The sequence below is a fragment of the Seriola lalandi genome, unplaced genomic scaffold (assembly GCF_002814215.2).
Source record: "Seriola lalandi dorsalis isolate HSWRI2012SDOR001 ecotype SW California unplaced genomic scaffold, Sedor1 jcf7180002054722, whole genome shotgun sequence".
In the NCBI taxonomy this organism is placed as follows: Eukaryota; Metazoa; Chordata; class Actinopteri; order Carangiformes; family Carangidae; genus Seriola; species Seriola lalandi.
Window position 1 is genome coordinate 620710 of NW_019525275.1, and position 26640 is coordinate 647349.

At 41.5% G+C, this 26640-nt stretch overlaps 4 protein-coding genes across 6 annotated transcripts in view; all 4 read right to left on the reverse strand.

Moving 5' to 3' along the window:
- Positions 1 to 72: 72 nt before the first annotated feature.
- pxk (PX domain containing serine/threonine kinase) lies at positions 73 to 20192 on the reverse strand. Of its 2 annotated transcripts, XM_087178743.1 has the most exons (19): positions 19908 to 20192; positions 16394 to 16444; positions 15576 to 15623; positions 12994 to 13180; positions 12526 to 12603; positions 11842 to 11915; positions 10879 to 10953; positions 10505 to 10609; positions 9931 to 10032; positions 9662 to 9823; positions 8939 to 9056; positions 8631 to 8709; positions 8145 to 8193; positions 7926 to 8003; positions 6604 to 6690; positions 6124 to 6187; positions 5857 to 5916; positions 4574 to 4602; positions 352 to 440 (listed from the first exon to the last, which is right to left on the reverse strand). In XM_087178743.1, exons 1-18 carry the CDS (start codon positions 20007 to 20009, stop codon positions 4586 to 4588), a joined length of 1536 nt encoding a protein of 511 aa, XP_087034869.1. In that variant the 5' UTR covers positions 20010 to 20192; the 3' UTR covers positions 352 to 440; positions 4574 to 4585. The 2 variants fall into 2 exon arrangements, with proteins under 2 accessions (XP_023280028.1, XP_087034869.1); XM_023424260.2 differs by lacking the exon at positions 4574 to 4602 and having other exon boundaries at positions 73 to 440; positions 19908 to 20191.
- A 525-nt stretch (positions 20193 to 20717) lies between these two features.
- On the reverse strand, positions 20718 to 21595 carry LOC111668194 (hydroxyacyl-thioester dehydratase type 2, mitochondrial-like). Its single transcript, XM_023424182.2, has one exon. It carries the CDS (start codon positions 21593 to 21595, stop codon positions 21110 to 21112), a length of 486 nt encoding a protein of 161 aa, XP_023279950.1. The 3' UTR covers positions 20718 to 21109.
- On the reverse strand, positions 21542 to 23883 carry rpp14 (ribonuclease P/MRP 14 subunit). The gene is made up of 6 exons (XM_023424183.2): positions 23780 to 23883; positions 23103 to 23230; positions 22742 to 22826; positions 22435 to 22511; positions 22203 to 22281; positions 21542 to 21679 (listed from the first exon to the last, which is right to left on the reverse strand). Exons 2-6 carry the CDS (start codon positions 23192 to 23194, stop codon positions 21623 to 21625), a joined length of 390 nt encoding a protein of 129 aa, XP_023279951.1. The 5' UTR covers positions 23195 to 23230; positions 23780 to 23883; the 3' UTR covers positions 21542 to 21622.
- An 863-nt stretch (positions 23884 to 24746) lies between these two features.
- Positions 24747 to 26640, reverse strand: part of LOC111668184 (abhydrolase domain containing 6, acylglycerol lipase) — an 8005-nt gene continuing 6111 nt past the window's right edge. For both annotated transcript variants that reach the window (XM_023424168.2, XM_023424169.2), the window contains exons 7-9: positions 26518 to 26572; positions 26145 to 26245; positions 24747 to 25883 (exon numbers count right to left, since the gene is read on the reverse strand). In XM_023424168.2, the coding sequence (XP_023279936.1) occupies positions 25704 to 25883; positions 26145 to 26245; positions 26518 to 26572 (336 nt within the window). In that variant the 3' untranslated portion in view covers positions 24747 to 25703. The remainder of the gene's footprint in view (positions 25884 to 26144; positions 26246 to 26517; positions 26573 to 26640) is intronic.

The following is a 26640-nucleotide window of genomic DNA, read 5'->3' on the forward strand; positions in this document are numbered from 1 at the left end:
CTAACCACAGCAACTGATGAGAAATTTTAAAGCAGGAAGAAGCAAAAACAGGGATAAAAAGTAAAATGGTACTTGGATTTTTTTTTGTTTTTTTTGTTAGTGATTTGTTTTCACATCTGAAGGCGCGACAACATGAACCGGTCCAGACCACAGTGCAGAACCAGTGGGTCATCATGTCGCTGTGATGACAGCTTCCAGGTCGAGGACGGGTTGCGACGGTGGGCGGGGTCAGATGACAGGCTTGCTGCGGTCGGTGGTCTTGGCCTTCTTCAGTTTGCCCTTACTGAAGTTCTGGATGGAGCTCAGCAGGGCGGTGCGACCTTCCCCTGCTCCATCAGAGGAGGAGTGAGGAGGAGGAGGAGGAGGAGGACACGATGAGGAGTCCAGCATAGGAGGGGGTGGAGGAGGAGGCGGAGGAGGGGGAGGAGCAGTCTGGGCTCCTGGATTAAGGAGAGAAGAATGAAAGGAAGAAATGAGAAAACAACAGCAGCAGCGTCTGTTGACCTTCAGTTTCCCCAGCGGTTGGTTGCACAAAGATACGTGAGACTGATTCAAGCGGGTCGTAGTTTTACTCTCAGATTAGTCTGATGAGATCGGTCACATTGTGCTCTCATTTCAAATCAAACACTTGCAGAGGCGGGAAAAAGTGTCCTTACGCCTCTTAGCTTTACACCAGAGTTCAAGCTCTTGACGCTCTGACCATGAAATAAAGTAACTCAACCAGTAGAGACATTTCCCATCACAGGAGAGGCAGTTATGTGACTATAGTTCAGCTGATTGGACAAATTACAAAACTGTTCACTGTCAGTAGTTTTAACAGAGACCGTTTCATTGGTTAAAACTAGTTTTATACCTTTTCCTAATAAGGCACCTTCTATAAAGGGTTTTAACTAACAGCTTAATTGATTAATGGTTAATAGATAATTTACTAATCCTTTATAGATCAGTTATAAGCCATTAATAAGAACCAGTTATGGGTTGCCAGGTTGTCAAAAAATCTTAATCCAGCAGCATAATGGGATAATGAGTGCAGCAGGTCCAGATCCACTGATCCATTGGAGAAGTCTTCCTGACAGTTACGTGTGATGCTGGAGGAGGATAATTAGAGGGGATTTTTTTTGACAGCCTGGCAACCCAAATGTTAGCCTGTATTTGTTTAAGTTATTTGTCTTATGGACACTTATTTAAAATGTACATCAGAGACAAAAATATCATGTGTTTCATGTCTAGTGCTGAGTCATGATTCAGTATCATTTTTTTGCTTGAAAACCTCCATTGTAATTAATGGCTTCAAACTGCTTTATAAAGCGTTAGTAAATCATTTATTAACTATTGCTTAAGCTATTAGGTACAACCTATGAACCCTTTATATAAAGGGCAACTTCTTATTGTGTGTTCTGTGGATTTGGCAGAGTAACAGGGAAACAGTTTATCTTTGTGAAACCAGCACCTGCAGATCAGTGTCCAGGCCGAACTCAATCCACCATCAGTTCAACACGACCTTTGGTTCAGGGACTTAACGGGTTTTAATAGACACAGTTCTGTCAACACCTGAAAAGCACTCAGGTTTGAGTCCCAGCCTCTTTTAAGAATGTGGAGTTAAAGTCTTGTGATGTACGGTACTGTGCAAAAGTTTTTAGGCACTTTAGATGTTTCACATAACACCGTCATGGAGGCGTCTGGTTGGTTCTGGATTCATTCTGCAGCAGGACAATGAGTCAAAACACACAGCCAGAGTCATGAAGAACAATCTCCAGAGACAAGAGGAACAAGGAGTCCTGCAACAGATGGTCTAGTCCTCACAGAGTCCTGATCTGAACATCATGGAGTCTGGGATCACATGAGAAGACAGAAGACACTGAGACAGACTAAATCCTCAGAGGAATTGCAGCAACTTCTCCGAGATCCAGCTGATCCAAAATCCCAACATCAAATCATCCAACGAGTTCAACTAAGATCAGACCTTCAACTCAATTTTGAAAGAATCCTCAATTTACTTTTAGTCCCTAAGACGTTTGCACAGTACTGTCACTAGTTAGGAATGTTTCCTCTGGTTTTCGGTGTGTATAACAGCTTTAAATACTACAGTACCCATGATCCTCAGTAGCAGCTGCTGTGGAGAGGGAATGAAATCTAAAGTGATCAAACTGATCCAAAATCCAAACATGATCAAGATCAACCTCTAACTTCACCTCAACATCAGCTGCACAGCAAAAGAATCTGAAGCTCTCTGATTGGATGATCCTTACAGCAAAGCCCTCTGGGACTTGTAGTTGATTCGATCTCTCTCTCTGTTGTCCTGTACTATCTGAGCCACTGTGGTTGTGTTTCACAGTGCGGTCCATTTGTGCTTGCATTGTCAGAATCACTTTGATGAACAGAGTGAACTGATGGTGAGTTGAACATAAACCTGGTACATCTCTTTCAGTTGTGCCATTTTGCATCCCAGCTGAATGACACCCGGGGACTACAGGCAGAAAAGCAAAAGGTCGGGGAGCTCAGACATGTAGCTTAAGCGGAGGCCAAAAGCTGCGACCTGAGTCCACGCACTCCACCTGCGTCTGACTGCACCGTGAATCATCTGCCACGTAATGAAAGGACATCCGTCAGTCTGACAGATGGTAACCAAACCTGGAGAAACTCGTCACTACTGGAGACAATCAGCATGTCTGAAGATGATATTTTCAGTGTTTTTGATGAACACATTAGACATGTAACCAGAGGGAAAATGTAAGAAATTAGATTTTATATAATTTAATAATTGCAGGACCACTACTGTCTGCAGTGGTGACGGTTTTTCTCCAGGAACAAACTGGCTTTCATTACATTTAGCAGCCACAGTGACCTTTAGTGTGTTTTACGTAACTGTCAGATGATTCTCCAGAAACATCCACAGTTAGACTTTAAGTAAAACCAGATCTGTGATTCTCAGATCTCACATGCTGGCATGAAATTCACTGAATAATCTGAAACAATAAAATAAAAGTGACTAAATGTTGACAGTGATAAATAATCTGCAAAAAGTTTTAAATCTCTGCAAGTTAATCTGTTAACAGAAATGAATGAAACGGAAAAGTCTGGCAGGAAAACAACCTATGAGTCCAAAAAAAAGAAAGAAAAGAGATTGCATATAATAAGAGTTATAACCAGTTCAATACCCTAACCCTTCTGATCAAAAACAATCCTTCAAAGATCTGATACGTCTCCACTGTGACACCCCACCCCAAACACAGAAACATCAGCAGACAGAACAAAACGAACCAAAAACAAACCAGACACAGACAGACAGACAGACATGCTAACTGACTGACCAAGCAGACAGACCGAACTGACAGATCACAATCTCCAATGACAACAGGAGGTCTGAATCGGGGAGGAGCTGGACTGTCTGTGAGGGGTTTGGAAATCATTGTAGATTGTGAGGGTTTTGTGAAGATGTGCGTACACCCTGTTCCAGGCCAGCAGCGACTCGCTGATACAGAGAAGACGCTTCTTCAGATACCGCGCTCTTTCTTAATTTACATCATATCGCATCATGACGTAATGTTTACTCAAGTGGACCCCAGGAAGAGTAGTCGCTACCTTGTTAGTGGCTAATGGAAATCCAAGTAAGTAAATGAATAAATAAATAGTGTCAGAGTGTTGAAACTGTCTCTAAGTTGGGCACATCAGTCTCCGGTTAAACTTGATTTGAATCTACTATTATACAGTTTTAGTGGATTACATTTGTTATTCTCAAAAACCTGGAACTGTTTAAGAATAATATGGTTTTCAGTTTATAGAGGAATGTGACTGAGGTCACTTGTCACTACTATCACTACTATTGATTGTATATATTCTGTAATTAATCTAATTTTTCTCATCATTCTCATTAATCTCACAGGGCGTCAACATTTTGATTCAAGTTTCACATTTTTGGTGATTTTTGTGAATGTGAGCTAGACGGATAAATCGGACCTATTTACGTTATTGCAGATGTATTGTATCGCTGTGTATGTTGGCTAATAAGTGACAAGAAATTGCACGATAGAAGTGCCTTTACATTGACTGTCCACCAGAGAGGACAGTCAGTGACTGTCACTGTCATTATCACATCATTTTAACCATTTCCAAATCTCTAGAAAATATCTGCTTCAGTCCAGTCCAGTATCGGTCAGGCTGTATTGTGAATGTTTTGTCTCTGTAGAACTGAATATTACTGTCGACCTACACACGTTTTTAACACTTTCCTGTGTCTGAAAATGTCCTAACTCAAAATGAACCACTTCTCCACACATAAAGAACCACAGGTTGTAAACGGGTCCAGGTTCCAGCCTTCGGTATATCAGTTTAGAGAAAGCCGAGTCTTTAGCCTGTGCTGCTGTCGGCTCGTGCTCCAGCTCATTTTTACATCTATTTTCTTTTTTACGTCTGTTTTCTCTCTTTACCCGAGTTCATAATCCTCAGGCAGGTCTTTGTGATCAGGAGCTTGCTGGGAAGCCAGGGTGTACGACAGCTTTAAAAACCACCAGAGACCTTCATCATCATCATCATCATCATCATCGTAACCGACATTATAAATCTTTTACTTTACCCAACGACACGGTCAGAATGGAGCATGCTCTATGGTGGAGACAGCACAGGAAGAAGAGAGAGAGGCAGATGACAGTTATCGGTTCATTGGACCAATCAGCAATTACACAGTATCAACAGGACCGAGAGGAGAGGAGAGGAGGGAAGAGAAGGAGAGAGGAGAGGAAACGAGGAGAGGAGAGGAGAGGAGAGGGAACAAGTAGAGGAAGAGAGAGGGTAGGAAACAAGGAGAGGAGAGGAGAGGAGAGGAAACAATGAGAGGAGAGGAGAGGAAACAAGGAGAGGAGAGGAAACAAGGAGAGGAGAGGAAACAAGGAGAGGAGAGGAGAGGAAACAAGGAAAGGAGAGGAGAGGAGAGGAAACAAGGAGAGGAGAGGAGAGGAAACAAGGAGAGGAGAGGAGAGGAGAGGAAACAAGGAGAGGAGAGGAGAGGAGAGGAAACAAAGAGAGGAGAGGAGAGGAAACAAGGAGAGGAGAGGAGAGGAGAGGAAACAAGGAGAGGAGAGGAGAGGAAACAAGGAGAGGAAACAAGGAGAGGAGAGGAGAGGAAACAAGGAGAGGAAACAAGGAGAGGAAACAAGGAGAGGAGAGGAGAGGAAACAAGGAGAGGAGAGGAGAGGAAACAAGGAGAGGAGAGGAGATTAGAGGAGAGACAATAATACCAGGGTAGGAAACTGATTTTACATCTGGTAGTATTCTGCATTTTCCTTATTGTCAATAAATCCCAAAAAAACCAACAACTATTAAAACTCACTTTTACTTTTTCTCAGTAAGAAAAATATAGAATATTTCCAGATTTAAACTTTAAAATATAAAATCAAGCATCCGTGTTTCCCACCCTGCGTCCAGCTATCTACAGTCACAACAAAGTCAATAAGACACACAGCTACAGCAGAGACAGATACCTGTCTGAAAACCAGGTAATCACAGGATGAGAGAAAAGGTGAAGAGACACACAGAGTAAGTCAATGATTAGTTTTCATAATCACACATGCACATTTCAGATGAAAATTACCGGGACAAAAATTTAGAGTTCATGATAAAGATGCTGTTATTGTGTTGAGACAGACTATGGCTCAGGTAGGTTTCTTACCACAGAGGGGGCTACACAGTCTGTCTGACAGACAGACAGACAGACAGACAGACAGACAGACAGACAGACAGACAGACAGACAGACAGACAGAGAGACAGACAGACAGACAGACAGACAGACAGACAGAGAGACAGACAGACAGACAGACAGACAGACAGACAGACAGACAGACAGACAGACAGAGGCATACCTGTGGTGGATGGGGGCGTGGGGGAGGAGGGGCATGTGGGAGGGGAACTGGCTCCAGAACCTGTAGATGCAAAGAAAAGCAGATCAATCAATCACCACAGATAACAGGGCGCTTCCCTCTGACAAAGCTTTACTGTGACAGACGGACAGACAGTAAATATCCACAGGTTAGGTTTGAACACAACTCGCCGCTTAATTCGTTTTAGCTACTGTACTCAAATCAAGTGCAAAGTTAAACTAACTAAGTTAAGTAGCAGCAGCGACCTACCAGAGGTATTGTTGTTTCTGACAGAGACGTCTTCCTCATTTTCATACGCTGACTGTCGGGACTTCTGCACAGACACAAACACAACATTGCTTTAGACTCAAGATGCTCTGATTTCATTATAGTCAACATGCATCATTTCCTGTATGGTATCCATTGGCAAAGTGTGCTACCTGCTGTTGACTTGTTGAGTTGACGTCTGTCGCACTGTGTTTGATTTCAGCCTTTCTAAACAGCTGAGATATATTTGTCTGGGTTCCTGTCTTTATTCTAAGATAAACAGGTAACTACACTCTAACAAAGACAGTGACATCACATCCCATGAGTCTTAGTGACAGAGGTACTGCTGCAGTTTATTTTAAGCCGTAGTTGAAAGCTTTCAGAATAATTTCTCTTGTGAAGTTGCCAAGATGTTTGTTCATGTTGATGTTCGGATGTCGTGAGGTTTCTTCGTATTGTTGTGTGTGGGACTCTGCTGCCTACCTTCCTCGCCAGGATCTTCCTCCTCTTCTTCTCTTCCTCTGAGCCGTGGTGAGACTGAGCTCTGGTCAGCCTCCTGTGCTGGTGGAGCTTCAACCAAACAGTCATACGCAACATTACCCTCCTTACAAACAGCAAACTTCATATTTACAGGCTGGAAGCTACAAGCTGCTTTATGCACTGAAACGCGTTAGCATCACTGCTAAAGAGCAGAACCACGATGCAATGCCGCCCTAGAAAAGTCAGCATATAATGAAATAAGTGAATCTATGCACTGCTTTTGGTTTAAAGACATTTGTGTCGGTGCATCAACACATTCAGCTGCAGGAACAGTATAAAATACTGACTCCACCTCAACACAGCTGCATCGGAAATAATAAATGTGCATCTTTTCCTAAAGGACCTTGTTAATTCTATTTCGGCTGATAATGTAATTAAGTGGGGAAGATTCTCAAAACATATTTTACAATAACAATATCACAGCAAAACCATACACTCATTTAAATTGGTAATCTGACCTCGGCCTGGAGTTTGCGTTGGTCTGCTCTTAAAAACAGCATCGTGATTTGGGTAAGAGGTGGATGTGGAAAAGCGTAATGGGGCGACCAGACAGAACTTTGTTTCACATTCTGCTTCTGGTCGAGACTTGATCTGCCTCTGTCAGTTGCTGAGTTCAATCTGACTCAGTCAAAATCAGTCATTCAGGTAACACTGTGTGTTTCTATTCTCGTTTTTATCACTGCAGGGTGATAAATCTCAGCAGCACAGAAAAAGGAGATGCTGCTTTGCTGCAGTGAGTGTAAAGACAGTGACAGAGGTCAGTACAACTCTGTAGACCGCTGCTGTTCGCCTGCTAGCCACCCTGCCCCTGATACTTCATGTGAACCTGCTTTTTTCCTCAAGTCTGACAGTAAATCTCAGCAGGTGAGACCTGCTCTAAGGCTTGATAAACCAACACATCGCCAATCAAGACTTCATGTCCTCACATGCAGTATCTCACTGATGAAACAGTTGTTTTTCAAATCTGCCTAGACATTAGAAGATATGAAAGTAGCTGCTGAGGTTGCTGCATCCCGTGACCGTTACAGGAAGAGCAGCTTAAAATATTCCACACTGATGTCAGCACTGAGTGTTTGTTGTTGCAACATGGAAAGGTTGTGGGAAAAGTATGTTGCAAGGTTTTCCACATTAGTGTTGTCATGAGAGCGTCACAGTTAATGCACTCTCGAAGAAGGGACCTGACCCAAATGTCTCCAGTGGACCCGCTCAGAGGTATGAAGGTAAAAAAACGAATTCAAAGATGGTAAATGAGATCAGTGACGCACCACTCTCTGCTCCTCCTGCAGCCTCTTTTCCAGACTCTCCTTTGCCGTCTTCAGTGCCTCTTTTAACCTGCTGGGAACCTGGAGAAATGGAGGAAGGTTCAGACGTTTGCCTTTTTTTCCATCTCAGTTTCAGAATATTTACTCCGACAACGACGAAAAACAGCGAACCCTGTGTAAGCACGGACAAACTCAGACGTAACGTCAGACAGAGCGTCTCACCTTGATCTGGAGTTTTTCAGAGTGCTGGAGCTGGACGTCGCTGAACAACCTGTGAAACACAAACTGTGACTCAACAGCTACAAATAACAAAATTATGATGTTGTTCTGGTTCCTGCAGATTTCCAGACATTCCTCTGCATTAAAGAGAATCTTTTTCTTATACACACAAACCTGACCACCGTCTCTTCTTGTGCTTTTGTTGACTTTCAGCTTTAAAGAGTCACTTACCACTAGATTCACTCTTTTGACTTGTGCACAGTCACTTCAACATACTGTCAAGGTCCCAGTCTACAGGGTTCACTGCAACGTGAGCATGTAACTACGCTTGTGCAAACACACAGAGTATAACTTGAAGCTTCAGTGTGGATGGAAGACACAGACAACTTAACCAACAATGTGTCACTGTGTGATTGGACACACGCTGGATGTGTTCTGCTTCAGTGTCCTCTGACAACTGATGTCTCATTTAAGGATAAAGAGACTCACGGTGTCTGGATGAGCTCCGACACTGTCGGCATCCCGCTCTTACAGGCTTCTGTGGACAGAATGGACTGCAGCACTGAGACTGCACACACACACACACACACACACACACACACACACACACACACACACACACACACACACAGTAAATAAAAATCAACAGAGCACGCTGCTGTACAGACACTTTGAGATGTCAGAACATCTGGAAGTCAAAGGGGAAACATGACAGAGTGTGTGTGCATATATATGAGGTGTGTTTGTGTGTGTGTGTGTGTGTGTGTGTGTGTGTGTGTTTGTGAGCGCGTACGTACCCACAGCTGTGTAGGGGACAGTGGGGTACTGATCAATGGGAACGCTGTCTGGCGGTCGGCCGTATGTCATCTCGTACAATAAGTGTCCAAAGCAGAAGACGTCGATGCTCTCTGTTGTCTGCACACACACACACACACACACACACACACACACACACACACACACACACACACACACACACACACACACACATTTATGAATCACTCTGCACATATAAAATCTGAAGGAATTAAAGTTGTTTTTCACAGCAACATGAGATAATTCATCCAAAAATATTTCTTTCTCCTGAGATACTCTGATAACTTCAGCCTCTCTCAGATGGGTGTTGCATATTGAATGGCTTGTGACATCACTGTGAATCTTAATGTGGTAAATATTGTTGTGACATGTTGATGTATTTATGTAACGAGAGTCACTGGTTTTAGAAAGAGAGAAAGAAGAAGAGAGGCACTTACAGATTGTAAGCATGTATGTGCTAATTCAACTCATTTATGTCATTTAGTTATTTAAGATAACAGATAAAAAATGTTTTAAAATCAAAATATGTAAAAAAAATAAATAAATCCATGACACAAAACACATCAGTGTATCTTTTTAAAGTGTTAATTTGATGGAAGTTATTTTATGTGAAGTTTAAACCCACATCACCTGATCTAACCTCGGCTTAACTAATCCAATCTGATCTAACCAGGTTAAATTAACCCCGGTCAGTGTTTACGTACATTGATCTTCCTGAGCTGGGTGAAGCTGGGTCGTAGCACTGACGGAACTCCCAGCATGCCGTTCTCCACATCCATCAGTCGACACACGCCGTCATCCACAATGACGTTGGACGCGTGCAGGTGACCGTAAAATATGCAGCCATCGTGGAGGAGCTTCAGGCCCTGCACACATACACACAGACTGGTTTAATAAACACTTTGTGGAGTGTGTGTGTGTGTGTGTGTGTGTGTGTGTGTGTGTGTGTGTGTGTGTGTGTGTGTGTGTGTACCTCCAGGATCTGGCGGCCGTACAGTTTGATCTGCGGCAGTTCGAGGCCCTGGCTCTTCTTCGGGTTGCAGTACTTCTTCAGGTAACTCTCTCTGGTCTTCACCTGAGGAGAGGGAGGAGAGAGAGAGTCAGCAGTTCTTACCGGAACTACTTTCTGCTGAAGAAATAGTCCCAATGAAAACAACTTCCAGCGTCTTCTGTGGTTTATCCAGAACTACAGAGACACTGTTTTTGTAAAGATGTAACATTTCAGAGTGACACTGCTACAGGGAAGAGAGAAAACTGGATTTATGGATCAGATTAGAGCTTGACTCTGTTGTGTGTCATTACCGGACGTCCCTTCGTACAGACTGTAAACGCTGACTTTACTCCTGCTCTGCACAATCATTCCTGTGGTTCTCTATTTTAGTTGCAGCTCTGCCCAATTTCCAACGTTGTAAAGCATGTGTGTGGGGGTGGGAGTCAAATTCTGTCCAGGCATCCGACACACACTCCACACACACGTGCACACTCACACTCACACTCACCCAAACAAACACACACACACACACACACACACACACGCAGATGTGTACCTTACAGATGTGGTCTCTCAGAGAGCCTCTCTCACTGAACGGCCGGATGAGCAGAGCTGAAGACTCACTGGTGCTGGAGAACAACAGCGGACAGAGATATGGAGTCTGTGGAGGAAGAGGAGGAAGAGGAGGAGGAGAAGTTTACTTATTGTGAACTGAAATTAAATGTCAGTCTATCCGTCAACTATTAATCTTCACATTGAAATCAACAGAATTCATTAACTCAGAGTTGAGGAGATGTGATTTAAATGTATCTGATCCACAGCAAAAAACATGACATAATACATCTAATACATTTTCAAACAACAAAACAAAAGCCAGACACACACACGCACACACACACACACACACACACACACACACAGTGTACGTACAGAGAGGCTGGTTAGCAGCTTCATGGCCGACTGCAGGTCTTTGTCAGACAGGAACTTATCAGGACCCAGATCCACCTACAACACACACACACACACACACACACACACACACACACACACACACACACACACACACACACACACACTTTATTTAGTGTCCTGAAATGTTTTCTCTAAAATCTTTGAAGAAGAATGAATTAGTTTGATAAAACTAAACATGTGTCATGTGTTTTCAGAAATATCCTTCAACAAATCAGGTTTAATCCAGAAATCCATTTCTAGGCCGTAAAGAAAGTCTGTTTTCAATTCCACAAACATCCTCAACAAAACAAACAAACAAACAAACAAACAAACAAACAAACACTCCGCCCCCCTCAGTCAGAGTCAGCTGACCAGAGTGAAACTGTAGTTAATACGTTTACAGACTTTATCTGACTGGATGATATTTTCACATCAGTTATTTACATTTGATTGAATTGAACTTAAATCTTTTCTGTGGGAAAATCCCTCATTGTGGGGAATGTTCCTGTAAACTGCTGATTGTTGTCAGAGAAAAACAGGAAACATTTACTTGTTTTCTCTCTCCCTTACAAGTGTCTCTCTTTTTAGAGAAATACATCAGAGAATTTTGAATTTAATTAAATTAATTCGAAATCTTTTTAACTTCATTTGTAAAAGATTCCTACAGATTCTTGAGCTTCTGACATTTTTCCATGTGCTGTTCATTGAAACATGAGGAAGTGATCGGGTATCAGACGGGCAGGAGCTGGAAATATTATAATCCTTTAGACGTGATTTGGCATATTTTGGTTCAAATACATTAAAGATGATCAATATATGGAAATCTAATTAAACACTTGAACATATATGTTGACGATTTAACTTGAAAGCTGTTTTCTGTGGTGGAAACTTGTCTGACATCAATAAACAGAACGGTCACATGTTGCTGTTGTAGTGACTCACCCAGCTCAGCAGATACCTCTCCTTGGGCTGCTCTTTGTTTTTAATTAAAAAATATTTCTTCCTGATCCTCCAGCCTGAAACAACAAAGAGCATATCCACTTCTGATAATAAGAATTGAACATGAGAGTGTGTAACGTTTATTAAAACATACTGCATTCGACTGCGTCAGAGGTTTACGTGCCTCTGTGAGGTCGTTTCAGGTTTCATTTGCTCAAATAAAAAGGGAGAACATTTCTCTTTCTTTTCTTTTGGAGATTAAACAAACTGAAGCAGATAATTCTGTTGGCTCAGTGATAATAAAAGACCACAGGAAGTTTGACAGAGCAGCCTCAGGCTTCACAACAACACACTGTCTCCAGGCACGTCTTCAACAGAGAGATGAAAACAATGGTGTCAGTCAGTGTGTTTACATGCACTCATTGTAAATCAGTGGTCAGATTCAGCTGTCGACACTTTCCCAGGTTGAGGACAGAGTGACTGAAACAGTTATCAGTCATTTGATTCACTGATTCACTGACGACAAACTGTGTCCGAAAAAAGACAATCGCTCATATACATGATGAATATAATGAATATATGAACACAACAAAGCCAAAGTAAGCATGAGCATGTTCACATTAAAGATAGCATTTAGCATTAGCACTGCCTGTCACTCAGGTTCAGGTTCACCACCAACAGACTTACCGATGTCTCTGAGCGGCTCCAGAACCTCCCACTTCAGGTCCGACCTGAAGAACATGGAGACCTGCTGCAGGGCGATCTCTGACAGAGAGAGAGAGAGAGAGAGAGAGAGAGAGAGAGAGAGAGAGAGAGAGAGAGAGAAAGAGAGAGAGAGAGCACACTTTAAATAACTTTAAAATCAAGAAAAAGAACAGAGATCAACCAACTTTGAAGCTGATGTTTCTCTAAACCTGTTTTAATAAAGGGAAATCTCTGTCCACTGGTGTCACAGAATCCTGGATTACTGGAAAACTTGAAACTTCATTTCATGAACCATTTTATTTTTTGACTACAGAGGCTTGATGTTTGCTTTTTGCTTTTATGTTTGATGTTATTACATTTACATACTAATTAAAATAAACTGCATTTAAGTTCACTGTATTAGAGTGAAAACTAACAGAAAATAGTCTCAGTGAAAACGAGGGAACAAACCTGTGTAGTTGGCGCAGTAGTTGTTGGGGTCCAGGAACTTCTTGACGGTCAGGGAGCTGGAAAGCAGGGGATGCTGGGTAATAGAGTCCAAATAGGTCTGCAGTCCTCTCTGCCTCTCCGCTATGAACTCCCTGTCCATGTTTCCGATCAGCTTCTTAGGAGGAAGAGGGAGGCTGATACCGCACACCTGGAGAGAGAGAGAGGGAGAGACGGTTCACATTTTTACGACGACAACGATTGTGTTACTGCGTTTTCCTCTGTCCACTATCATCCTTTTTTTGTATGTTTCAACTGCGTATTTATGAAGCTGAAAGTCAAATTGAGTAAAATGAAGACGGACAGACTCTCAGCAGGTTTCCAACGGTTCTGCTGCACGCCGACTGAAGGGTCAGGGGCTGATGGGAGGTCGGGGTCAGTGTGAGACCCGCACAGGAACTGAGCAGACAAAACCTCAGCAGAAAAACTGCTAACTTCCTGTTATCCAGGAATGATGTGACCTGACTATAAGACAAGTCACAACCATGACAATGTGACATACAACCCAAACTCAGCTCAGCTCCAGTCTGCTTCTCATGAGTCTCAGATCTTCACACGCTGTGAGCAGTTTCGGTTGCGATATGACGATATTACACATTAATATATATCAGATATTCACCATTAATCATCATGTGACTCTCAGATTTACTTTGTGACCCATTAGAGGAATCCTGAGTCCATATTTTAGTCCATTATTCTACAAACTCATCAGTTTTTAGACAGATTTCATTTCTTTCAGTTGTGGAAATTTTAAGTGGTAACTGATGGTCAACTTGTAAACAGGAATTACGTAAACTGACTGGAATATAGCAGATTTATACAGAATGTGGGACCTGTAAAGAGCTTTGAAACAGTCTGAAATCAAACTTTTACCCGAGGCAAGTTTAACCAGTTCCAACTGTTTGCTGCAGAGGATCAGTTTTAATCAAATTTTAGATTATTTTTTGTTGAAATTAAAACTTAACAAAACCACAGCATGTTTATAGACCACTGCACTCTACTAGCATTGCATTAGTGCACATGACTGATCAATGGTTAACACATACCTGGGGCTGAGGTCTCAGATTTTACTGCAGCATGACATTGACCATAGTATTCTTAATAACAAGCTTAAAGTTTATGGTTTTTAACCTCAGTGATTATTTTTCAATGGAAGTTTCTCAAACAGCAAAAATGCCTTTGGAGTTTCACAAGAAATTGGCTTGGGTCCACTTTTGTTTTCAATTTGTACTTTTTGGAAAACAATGGGAGTCTGAATTTAAAAAATAAACAGAACTTCAAATATTCTAATTGAAGATGATTTTATTTTCTTGCCCTCATGTCAAAAACTGATACAGGTCCAGAGGCTTTTTCTACAGTGCAAGCCGGTTGTGGTGTTACTAAGGGTGGTACTATATATAGTGTCATGGTATTTCACAAAAAATGTGCACATTGGAGCTAAATAAGACACAGTGGCAGCTGCATGACGCTGTACTTTGGCCCAGTGATGCGTGAGCTAAATGCTACAGTCAGCACGCTTACATGCTCACAATGACAGCGCTAAAATGATGATGTGAAGCAGATATAATGTTTACCAAGTTCACCATTTTAATTTAGCATGCTAACATTTGCTAACTAGCACAAAACACAAAGTGAAGCGGAAGGGAATTGGAATATCTGGTCATAAACCAAAGTACTTGATGCTGCCAGCACGGCTAAATATGAAATACAAGATGAGCTGGATCTCATCAACAGTCGAGAGATACGGTGCTTTGAGATTGTGCAGTACAACCTTAAAATCCATCCCAAAACCAACAGCTACTCAGTACAAAGATAATCATTGCCTCCACACAGGACAAGACGAGTCTTCTGGGAAATTGATGACACAATAGCAAAACCTTCAATGTGTCATAACATATCATCATCTCCCAAACAGAAATTGGCCAAGATTAACTAATATATGTAAATGTGGACTGCGAGACTTATACTCTTGTCATCCGGCTGATGTTTTTATAAACTGAAACCAATTATCTACAACTCACTTCTTCTTTGCTGCTCGTTCATCCTCCACAGCAGATGCTACATGTTTCTGTGGTTTCCTTTTGTTTTTCTCCTGTTTCTTACTTATTATCAGGTTGTGGTCGATGACTTGCAGGGGGCGGGGCCTGCTGTGAATGATGGATGAATGATTGTGACTGGTGGTTTGCTGTGAATGCAGAGCCTGAATGTCACTCACTAGCAACAAACCCCATGAATGCAAGAACCCTTAAATTGTAAATCTTGTAGATGGAAAATGAAAACTGTGCAAGTTTTCCCTTTGCATCAAGCAGCAAAAACGTTTGAGTTAATTTTCCTTACTTGACATTACACATCCTGCGGTGAGACTAATTGTGCTCTAATACTGTGCAGCCCTAGTGGCTGTGAAAAGTTTGTAGTCCCAAAATGTCCACAGAAACTTCACAAAGCACTGCTGAAGCACAACACACTTCTCTGCTGTCCATCTGTAAGATCAGGATGTTGTAAACACTCAGAGCTGTTGACGTTTGACGGAAACATGTGAAACTCACCATCAGGCTGCTGTTGAGAACATCAAAGTCACTGTAGCGGCGAATCACCTGCAAAACACACACACAAGACTGTGATTCATCAGTTCATCTCCTCACAAAACCTTATTGGTCCAATGATCCGGGACAGACGTTTTCTTTATGTTAAATTCTCTTTTCATTGACTTTAAAGAGAGAATGAACATCAGCTGAACATTTATCTTTTTAGGGATTTCTCCACAAGCCAGTACTATTCATAACAAATATAAATCTCTCTACCTCAGAGATAGATCAGATCAAAACTAAAAATAACTTTGGTTTGAAAGACAGTTTCCAGGATGTTTTGAATTTTATTGAACGAAACCACTGAGAGACAACTCCAAAATATATGACAGTGATCTGTGTCTTTGTTCCCTGGCCCAGACATTTTCATTGGTCAATATTTCTGCCAGAAAAGCTGATCGATCGGTTTTGAGGCGACGTATAATTACATTTTATTTTTAGGTGACTTCCAGTGGCCGTGGCAATCATGATGAGAGCAAAAGAGGAAGTCAGGTGACGTCGTATAAAGAGCCATAAAGTCAACATCAGGAGGAGGGCGGGGCGGATGGATGAGTCGACAAAACACAGGTCTATCACACAGGAGGCCGCCGTTCTTTCTCATGTGAAATAAATAATCAACGTTCTTCCTTTCATGCATGACGTTAACACAACCTTAACCATAACCATGACAACCAAGGTCAGGTGCGCCTGCCACTGGTACAATCCTGTGTGTCATCCTATCTGGTATCGACCTATCAGGTTGGAGGACTGACACCTGATGTTGTGATTGGTTTATTTACCTGCCAGCTGTTGTCTGAAGACACGCCCCTCTGGACTCTGATGATGTACTCCTGAGAAACAGAGAGAACAAGGCCATTAAAGCATATTATCACTATTAACTGATCCTATTTAAAATAAATAAAATGTTATAAGAAGAAACAGTGATGGTTGAAACAATGAGAAGTAAGGATACTGGAAGAAAAACCTGAATTATTATGACAATAAAGAGAAATTTATGAGAAAAGGGTCATAATTATATCAAAATAAATTCACAGTTCTGTGAGAAATAACATATCATGAGAAAAGGTTGTAATTTCACATGTATCATTCCATAATATTACACAATACAATGTAATTTAATGTGAAAAAGTCAGATAAAGTCACAATTTCATGAAAAAAGTGATAATATTGCAAGACTAAGTTTATGAGTTTAAAAAATATGGCATGAAAATTAAGTTTTAGTTTTATGAGAAAAATAAGTAATATCAATATCAGGAACAAAATAGTAATATGATGAATACAAATTTGTATTTCTTACAAAAAAATATTATTATTAATACTATTATTATTATTGTTATTATTCCAATATTATATAATAATTCATAATTTTTTATGAAAAAAGTTGTAATACTATGAAGTTGTTGTTTACTTGAATTGAGTGTTAAGTCTCATTTAGGAAGGATGTGATGAAATCTGAGCAAATCAACTCAACCTAATCACATTTTCTTATATTTTGGAAATTAATCTCTAATAATGACTCTGATTTTTTCTCATAAAACAAAACATTTCTCATATAATAAAATGACTTTATTCACAATCCTGACTTTATTTTTATAACATTACAGCTTTTTTCGAATCATTACATTTCAGAGAGGTTTATACTAGGAATACAAAATAGTACAAATTTACAAGATTTCTGAATTGTCTCAGCATCACTCAGGAATCCTTCACTAAATTGTAAGCAATGTTCACTGCATCCCACAAAACAAACCTATTGAAGGGATAGAAATGACCCACTTTGCCACTCTTAGGTTGTTAACATTAACAGAGTAAAAACAAGCATGCCACCCTCAAACAAAAAGACCACATTGAATCAAAGGGGTTTTCATTGTGTTTGTCACTTTCTCTTTCGTTTCCAAATAACTGGCTTTGATAAGTACAGTTACAGTTCAACTGAGGATCTGTCTGATCATGTCAGTACTTTCACTGATCTCTGTAATGAAGCTGCTTAGGAAAATCTTCTCAAAACCAACAGGAGAGAAATGATGTAAACATGGAATTTTCCTCTATTGTAATCCTCTCAGACCTCTTACAGTCGTCCAGTTCCTGCAGACAGACTGAGTTCTGCTCTAATCCTGCATTCACTCGAGTGAGCTGAGCAGCTTCACAAACAGCCAAGACTCATGACTGTAAACAGCTGAAGTCCTGACACCAGCGACAGTTAAAAACAGAAATGTTACACAATAAAGATGCAGCAAAGCGCTGGACTGGCATCAGCACCAGCACCGACCTTATTCAGTAGATCAGGTATCAGCCAGATGTGACTATCCACAGTTTTCTAAATCGGTATCATATAATTCAGTGTTTCTGCTACATTTATGCCAAGCCGCTGACTCAGTCTTTTGTGCCACAGTAATCCTTGGCCTCATGTTACTTAACATACAATGCAGTGAGCTATACAGATTATTAGGGTCTGGGACAATAAGAGCAATGATATCAGCAAAAAAAAAAAAAAATCAGTGTGTCCCTATTCCATTTTTCTCAAATCTAGACATCTCACAACATACCGTTGAACAAGGTTACTCTCCAGACCTGGATTTTTAGTAAATTATGTTATTACAAATGTCAAAAATCAGTCTGACATTGAATTGTTTTTGTTTTTCTCCTGTGTCTAGAATAAGTTCCATGTAAGTTAGAATTGTACCATTGCCTTAATCAACAGTGCATCATGTTCAGTTCATTTCATTATAAAAGACGCCATTAAACTTGTAATTGGTAACTAGAGGGAAATGATTAGTCATTGAAGCTCAAGATGAATCCAACATTGTGCTGCCCAAACACAATTATACAGTATATGTAGAGGCCTGTCCTCACAGCAGCGCTTTAATTCTGGAGCTATGTATGTTGTGACGGATTTAGCATCAAGCAAATCTGCAGTAATTATTTTCTGAATTAAAGAGAAGAGTGGACTATTAGAACAAGGACTGATCCATGTGACCTATTTCTATTAAACCATATAATAGATGGACAGAAATTTGGAAATTTATGAACATATTATTAATTGTTCCCATCCGTATGAATTAGTGCCTCCTAAAAGATTATGGCAGATGTGGTTGTTTTACAGGAGCAACAGCAGTAAAGCTAACAGGCTAGCTCAGCTGATTCCAGCCGGACTGTAAACAACAAACCCACAACACCTGCGCCCATTATCGGACACGGTTGTCCTACTTTATTTTACTTATAATATGACAAGGCCATTGCCAAGCACGCTGTTTACACACCGTTTTTTTTTCTTTTAATTATACACAGGAGTTCAAAGTACACATTATAGTTCAAAGTAACACTGACCATAGTCTCGGCCCCAATACTAAAGCTGGGAGAGACTCCACGCCAAACTCTATATCAGAAAATCCCACTATTAATTGTTTCCGTGGATTTCAGCAGACGCTCTCTGCAAAATACATGACTGATATAACTTTACATACGGATCAATTTCTTCTCTGTTTCGGCATAAATCATTTACAGAGAGCAGCACTTGTTTCAATAAAATCTCAATATCTCTAACTGGCTCATGGTCTTCTCAATGATTGCAGGAAGTCGAATATGAGGGCAAATAATAACCACATAGTCCATTACAGGTGTTTAGTTTTAGCACATCGTTACTAATTCAAAACCATATATCTTGTGTTGAATAGTGTATTTATTTGTCTGTATTAAAAAAGAATCAATAGGACGACAAATTAATGGGACCGGCAGTTCGTACAATAGATCCGAGACGGTTCTCGGGGCTTTACGTGTATAGTTTTGGCTCCTGGGCCTTCAGTCAGTCATGCCAACCCTCCAGTCCAAATCCCTTTATATCAGCAGTTTGCTGACTGCGGACGAGCTTCCAGGAAATAGCTTAATCAGTGACAGCACTACAGAACCCGCGTCAGATGCCTCCCCTGTCCGATAATGGAGATACGGTGCAACTCCAATGCGCCGCATCACGTTAAAATGAGACTGTCAACCGACTCACAGGGACGATGGTTTTGTTTTTACAGCTACATTGTCTTCGGTAGTCAGAGGTGGTTCGTGGGTTCTTTTATAATTCAGATAAAGAGACGAAATGAAGCCTATACAACCGTGTCCGATAATGGAACCGGTGACGCAGCTATAGACTTAAACGCCCCCTTCAGAAAAATTTGGCTGTATTTTAAACACACCAGCAGCGAGGCATCTCTCAGCCCGCAGGGAAGCACCGGGCAAAGTTTCACATCTACACTTACACATTATTATCGTTTAACTGGCGTTTTATTTCCAGTAAACACTCACCGTGTGTGACTGCAGGTTTTGGCTGGCTTCGATCACCGCCGTCAGGGGCACGGTGTCGTCCAGCAGCAGCCTGCCGGGGGCCGGCTTCTCCAGGAAAGACATCCCGGAGGATTAACGATGAAAGTCTGATCTGTGCGTCCGTCCGTCACTGACTGAAGCCGCCTAGAAATCACTGAGGCGGAGCCCCGCTGAGCGGAGGAGGAACAACAACAACCCGGGAGAACTAGCTGTTAGCTTAGCTTCACCGTAACCAGGAAGCGCTCCTCCGATTAGACGTCATCAGACTGCTTTGTCGTCATAACTGGAGGTCGGAAAAGGACGCAAGGTGCGTCAACGCGTTACGGTTGCTACGTTACGTCAACGCGTCCGGTAAACTGGACCGGGAATGAATGGCCTGTAGTCATGGATGTATTTTTAGAACTGATTTTAGACTGATTTTTCTTTTACTTATGTGATGGTAAATCTTTTTTTTTTTTCATTAAATTATTTTATTGGACAAAAAAAGCAATTTGGAGAAATCATGTTGGGCTTTAGGAAATTCTAATTGGCATTCTTCAGTATTTTCTGACATTTTAGATCAAAGAATTAATCTAGAAAATAACTGACAGGTTAGAAAATCACCTGCTGAGGTGATTGACTGGCCCTCCATGGTGCAGGCTTGGACATCACTGTAGACATATGAATTAAAAAACAGCACCACAGCAAGGTGACGGGGGCAAACATGACGAAAGGAGAGGCATTGAAAGTGAATTGGACTGAAAAGCTCTGGTGTATTTGCACTGTGATAAGACGTAAATGGTCCGAACAAAGTAAAAGATAGCCTTTTTATTCCACACAAAAATTTCAAATGTTAAACAAAATACAGAGCTGAGCCAACAAAGTACACACACTCAACGATCAATCATCAACTGACAGTCATGTCTCTCTGGTAAGTGTCCAAACAAACGCACTTCTTCTTGTCATGGTTGAAGTACATCATCAAAAAGCAGCAAAAATAATAACATGAAAATAAAGATGGAGTGAATTCCACTGACTACAAAAGCTGCTGCGAACCGACACCATATGAGCTCAGAAGATGCTGGGCTGCACAGTGTGTGCTGCAGCGGCCATATTTAATCACAGACCATCACATTATCTGATCTGGTTACTGTCATGGTGCGGTGACCTCTGACCTATATCCTCATCTCCTCCTCCCTGTCCTCTCATCCCTTCTTCTGCTGATCCTCGGGCATCATCACCATCACCTCCCCCGCCATCACTACCTTGTCCTTGACCGAGCATGTCACAGTGATCAAGGCGAATGACATCTTGATCTTGAGGACCTCGGCTTCGGCCAGCACCTCCTCACCGACATACAGCGGCGCCGGGAAGCGGATCTCCTGGTGCAGGAAGACACAGCCATGGCCGGGCATCTTTGTGCCAAGCACAGCGGAGATCAGGCCGTTGATGAGGACGCCGTGGACGATGGGCGCTTCGAAGGAGGTGGTGCTGGCGTATGCTGGGTCCAGGTGGAGGGGGTTGTTGTCGCCTGTCAGCTTAGCGAACAGCTCCACATCGCGGGAGGAGAAGGCTTTGGTGAGGGACGCTCGCTGGCCGACGTGGAGGAGCCGGCAGAGGGGATGAGCTACTGCGATGGAAGAGAGGCAGAGCCGCGGCTTGTTAAAGACACTCCTCCATATGAAACTCATCCTGAAGAAAACGATGCTCCGCCTCCTTCAGTCCAGCTGCAGCTCTCGGCTGTTTCCTGTCAGCGCCAGCAGGAAGGGCGACACCTGAAGATGACACAAGAGAAACCTGTCAAACTGAAATAAATGGGGTTTTTTTTCCCCAAACGTGGAGATTGACCTTTGACCTTGGGAACGCAGGGCCCCATTGACATTTCAAGTGTCTCATATGAGATTTAAGACACTACCTCTTCATTTACACACTTATTAGCCACATACTGTACATCAGATCACAAATCTGCCTGCAGTCTGCTGCATGGAGAGTCAGTTCTACTCCCGTCCAGAGGGTGGTGTTAATGGACCTGGAGCTGCTTAGTAGCCACCAAAAACTACAGAAACAGTCTAACTTCACTTCAGTTGTTCTATTACAACAATAACAGTTTCATTAATGAGAGCCAAATAATAACTATCCACTAACACAAGCACACAATGAATCATATTTATGAACTACGACCGAGGCAAAAGTTTTCTTTAATCACGTCTGATGTAAGAACCACTTAAGAATGAATCTGCTGGTACAAGCAGGCGGGTTGTTCGTGAGGCCGACTTAGTGAAAATGAAGTCTGCTAACCTGCAGCACTCTGAAGGCACAGGCCTGGTTCTGGTAGGAGCCCAGCAGAGTCAGAGAGCTCCACAGCTTCACCAAACCCCTGAAAACAACCACAACCACACACACATTAAAAAAAAAAAACATCTAGTCTAGTTCAATCACCTGTAGCAGATGGTTTCAACCGCAAAGTGACACAGGAGTGGAAACTTGTTCCTGTCCTGCTGATGTTAACGTCAGTGTGACTGAAGCTCACCTGCTGTAAACACGCAAAGTAGCAGACAGGGTTTCCTCATTGTACTTCAATAGGTCAAAATTCAGAGCTGCTCCCACCTGAGGAACATATAAAATATATTAATGACATGCAGCGACTCCGAAGATGATTCCATTATCAATATTGCTTTTATATATTTTCTATTGATCAAGAAGCTAATTTCAGCACCAGCTCGACATTTTCTGGAGGCTTCAATTCACAGGTCCTCACAGCCTCTGATCAGATATCACACAGTGTTCAGCAGGGGTGGGATTCGAACCGGCGACCACGGCCGTGTTAATGGACTCACCTCTCCAAACAGGCTCTTCAGACCTGTGATGATGAACTGCTTAAAATCAACTGCACTCAGTCTGGTAGTCTCATCTTCCAGGACACTAAACACACACAGAAATATCATTTGTGATGGATGTAACGGTAATGCACATAGACTTTGTACAGAAATTATGGATCAATAAATATCAGAAGCCTCCCTGATCGTACTGTTGAGTGGATATAAAACTAAACATCTAAAGTGTCTAAAATCTTTGCACAGTACTGAACATTTTATGGAGAGACAATTAAAAGAAACTGAATTATCACTCAGCTCCTCTGCTGAATGAATTTTAGAGAAAAAAACAAACAATAAACAAAAACATCTTGCAGTGACTTACAGGCAGACCTTCATGTAGTGGTACGGCGAGGCGTTCTTTAACACGACCCGTTGGTAAACAGCAGATTCGCCCTTCTTGTCGACAGGTCTCATGATATTAAAGCATCAGGTCAATCAGCTGACTTCAGACTAAAACACAAACCACGACAGTTTAAAGAGAAGTTACATTAACATCAACATGATTTTATATGATCCAGGTCTGTTTGTCAGGTCTGGATTTGCACACAAACCTACCAATCCTGCAGGTTAAACTCAAACATGAAGGTGTTTCCTGTTGTTATGAGTTTGATGCACTGTAACAATGCTTTTACATACACCTTCTAAACAACAATATGTAATTTGCACAAGGTGCACACAACAGTGACGTGCGTTTTCCTGTGCCATCAGCCGGTCAAACAGCATTATGATGCCACTTGTAAAACAGTCAACATATGTCACTGTGTGTTTCTTGTACCAGTGTTGTGTGAAACTTTTGGCCACTTTCACAAAGTCAGACACGCATGGTTGAACCACGAGAAGCTAAACTAGCTAACAGGAGGTCAAACACGAGCTAGCTTAACTAACTAACGACACTAGCTAGTAGCCGCTTGCGATGTCCGGTAGAAATAACTAACGGTTAACAAGCTGTATTTTGTTATTGCCGTGATGTATAACAAAAAGTTGCAGTATTTTACTCACCAGCAGCACCGACACGACAGAGATAAGTGTGTGTTTTGAGATTACTGCGTCCTAGCAAACAATTGTACCCGCGCATGCGCGATCACTGTGGTGCGTTCAGGTCTTTAATTGCGAGTCGGAGAGAGATCGCGATTATCTGACAACGTTCACGAACTGTTGGCAGAATGGCTGCAAAATGTACCACCGCTGTCAGTTAAAGAAGATGCAATATTAACAGTGATACATTACGTTTAGCTTATTTAAAAGGAGCTATACATTCTTTGTATCTGACCATCTGCCGCAAATACGTGATAGAACAAAAACAGCTAAATTCAAAGTGTTCAGCTGGTGTGACCTCAAGAGTGTTATTGTCCCCGCGTGGAAATGTGCTTCAGGCAATAGTGCAATACATGCAGTCCAACTTCCAGCACTACTAACACTATTGACACTAATATTTACCACGTTGGAATAAAGCATGAACACAATTCAGAGTGGTGGGTCCATCCACAAACAGTAAGCCCTGGTTCATTTCTGTCAGGCAATGGGGGGAAGTATCTAAGTACAATTATTCACTTACATTACTACTTAAAATACATTTTTGAGGAACTTGTACTTTAAATTTTATTTTCTGTTGCTTTATATTTTATACTACATTTTAGAGGGAGCTTTTATCTGTATATAAATATCTATAAAGATTTTACATTGAATGAAACATATGATGAGGATTATAAAATACAATGCATGAAACCAGTAGCTCCAAACCGTTTTGTCTTGTTACCTGTGACAAAAAGTAGAGTTGTTCACTCTTCCACCAAAGATTGATTTCTCTTCTAAATTTCTCAGATGGTTTTATTTAAATAACTGTTCAAGGCCCAAAAGAAGTAAAATTACTTGTACTTAAGTAAATGATCTGAATATGATAAAAAGAAATAAAGAAATAAGTATTGAAAATATTTAAGGATTTCTCAGACCAAATCACATATCTAAATGCAGTATTACATTTCTTGTTTTATTGGTAGTTAACAACTTTCATATTTACATTGTGACCTGAAGCAGGTTTATGTAAAAAAAAAAAAAAAAAATATGCAAAAGTTTTGATGCAAACAAAGAAAGTAAAAACTTAAACTTTCGTTAAGAGGCCAAATGTTTTAGTTGAAGAGCCAGATTTTCTATTTGCCTACCACTGTAATACACGTCACATGCACAATACAAGATGGACAACTTGTTGCTGTGGACTGATACATCTTGACCAAATGATCTCCTCTTTGAAATTCTTGATAGAGCTAGAGACGTGTCACCCAGTGGTCTGGTGAATGAAAAAAACAAAATCTAGCGCCGTAGTTTTCAATCAATCAATCAATCAATCAATCAATTCTTTTCACTTAATTGGTTTTACTTCTGTAGTCATACACACTCTTTGTACTAAAAGTGTTAAAAGGACTGACTCACTTCATTTATGAAACTTTTTTACTTTCTAAACAGGATAAAAATCACACGTAAATCACACTCATTCACCTGCGATGTTTTTCATATGAGGTTAAATATGCAGTCAGGTCCCAGCAGGAGACGTAACACACAGACAGAAACCAACCATTCAGTGAAACAGAGACTGAAATACAGTTTACTGAAAGAGAAATGTGCAAAATCCTAAAATGTTTTCATTCAACATGAACATCTGAAACAGAGATGACAGTAGAGCTGTGTGAGATCCAACCTGGTAAACACATATATAGGTATATGCTGATAAGTGGAATTTTTGTGCGTTCGTTTAATTTTCACATACGTTGTCGTAGAAAAGTCTCACAATAACCTATAAAAGAGTTTCAACACCACAATCATTACCTCCATCATCATTATCCTCATCACCTTCATCATAACAATCACTCTCCTCGCCTACATCATCCATTGTGAGGTCAGGGGTCGGCGTAGAGTTCAAAAGTTTTCTTCAGGAATGTTTCTTAGCGTCTTCCCCGGTGACTTCCTGTGCAGACAAGAAGTCCATGATGAGATTGGCGACTTTCCTGGGTCGCTCCAACGCCACAGAGTGACCGCAGTTGTCCAACAGCTCCACCTGGCAGCCGGGCAGCGCCGCCTGCAGCACGGCTGCCCCCGAAACATCCAGCACCTGAGAGAGGAGGCAGGTTTATTAGCAGCTTGTCATGTTTGTGGATTTATTATATTTATACTTCATTAGCAACGTTAGCGGCACGGCTCTGTCGATAGCAATGTAGGTCAGACTAAAATACCTGAACAACTTTTCATGGTCCCCAGAGGATGAATCCTACTGACTTTGGTGACCTTCTGACCTTTTCTCTAGCGCCACCAGGAGGTTGACATTTGTGGTTTTCCATTAACATCTAATTGACCGTCTCTGTGATTCACCTACCTGGTCTTCCTTCCCCCAGATGACCTGCAGAGGCGCTGTGATCAGAGGAAGGTTTTCCTGCAGCGAGTGACGAGACTTCTCCCCGACGATCTCCATGAACACTGACACACACACACACACACACACACACACACACACACACACACACACACACACTCTATGAGCTGCTGCAGGGCTTTTATTGTGCAAGAAGCTTTTTACATAAAAATTAACAAATACACTTATAAAAAAAGGGAAATTAGGAATAAAGGCCTGCTTCTTAGTACTGTATCATTGATCCATAATCTGTCACAGAGAACTTCGTTTAATGGAGCAACAGACGAGGAGGAAGAGGAAGAAGGAGAAAATGAGCAGCGTGATTCTATAGACTGACCTTCTCTGTAGAAATCATTGTTGGGGATCCTGTTGTCCAGAAGACCTCGCATGACCTGCCAACACACGCACGCACGCACGCACGCACGCACGCACGCACGCACGCACGCACGCACGCACGCAC

Bases quoted from the DNA above. Each gene is read 5' to 3' on its own strand.
- pxk (XM_023424260.2), bottom strand. From the start codon at position 20,009: ATGTCTTTCCTGGAGAAGCCGGCCCCCGGCAGGCTGCTGCTGGACGAC. The intron at 16,445-19,907 runs GTGAGTGTTTAC...TCTGTTTCTCAG, and splicing joins AAAACCTGCAGTCACACACG to GAGTACATCATCAGAGTCCA. The intron at 8,004-8,144 runs GTGAGACGCTCT...CCATTTCTCCAG, and splicing joins CTGAAAAACTCCAGATCAAG to GTTCCCAGCAGGTTAAAAGA.
- LOC111668194 (XM_023424182.2), bottom strand. From the start codon at position 21,595: ATGAGTTTCATATGGAGGAGTGTCTTTAACAAGCCGCGGCTCTGCCTC.
- rpp14 (XM_023424183.2), bottom strand. From the start codon at position 23,194: ATGAGACCTGTCGACAAGAAGGGCGAATCTGCTGTTTACCAACGGGTC. The intron at 22,827-23,102 runs GTAAGTCACTGC...GTGTGTGTTTAG, and splicing joins CACTACATGAAGGTCTGCCT to TGTCCTGGAAGATGAGACTA. The intron at 22,512-22,741 runs GTGAGTCCATTA...TATGTTCCTCAG, and splicing joins TGAAGAGCCTGTTTGGAGAG to GTGGGAGCAGCTCTGAATTT.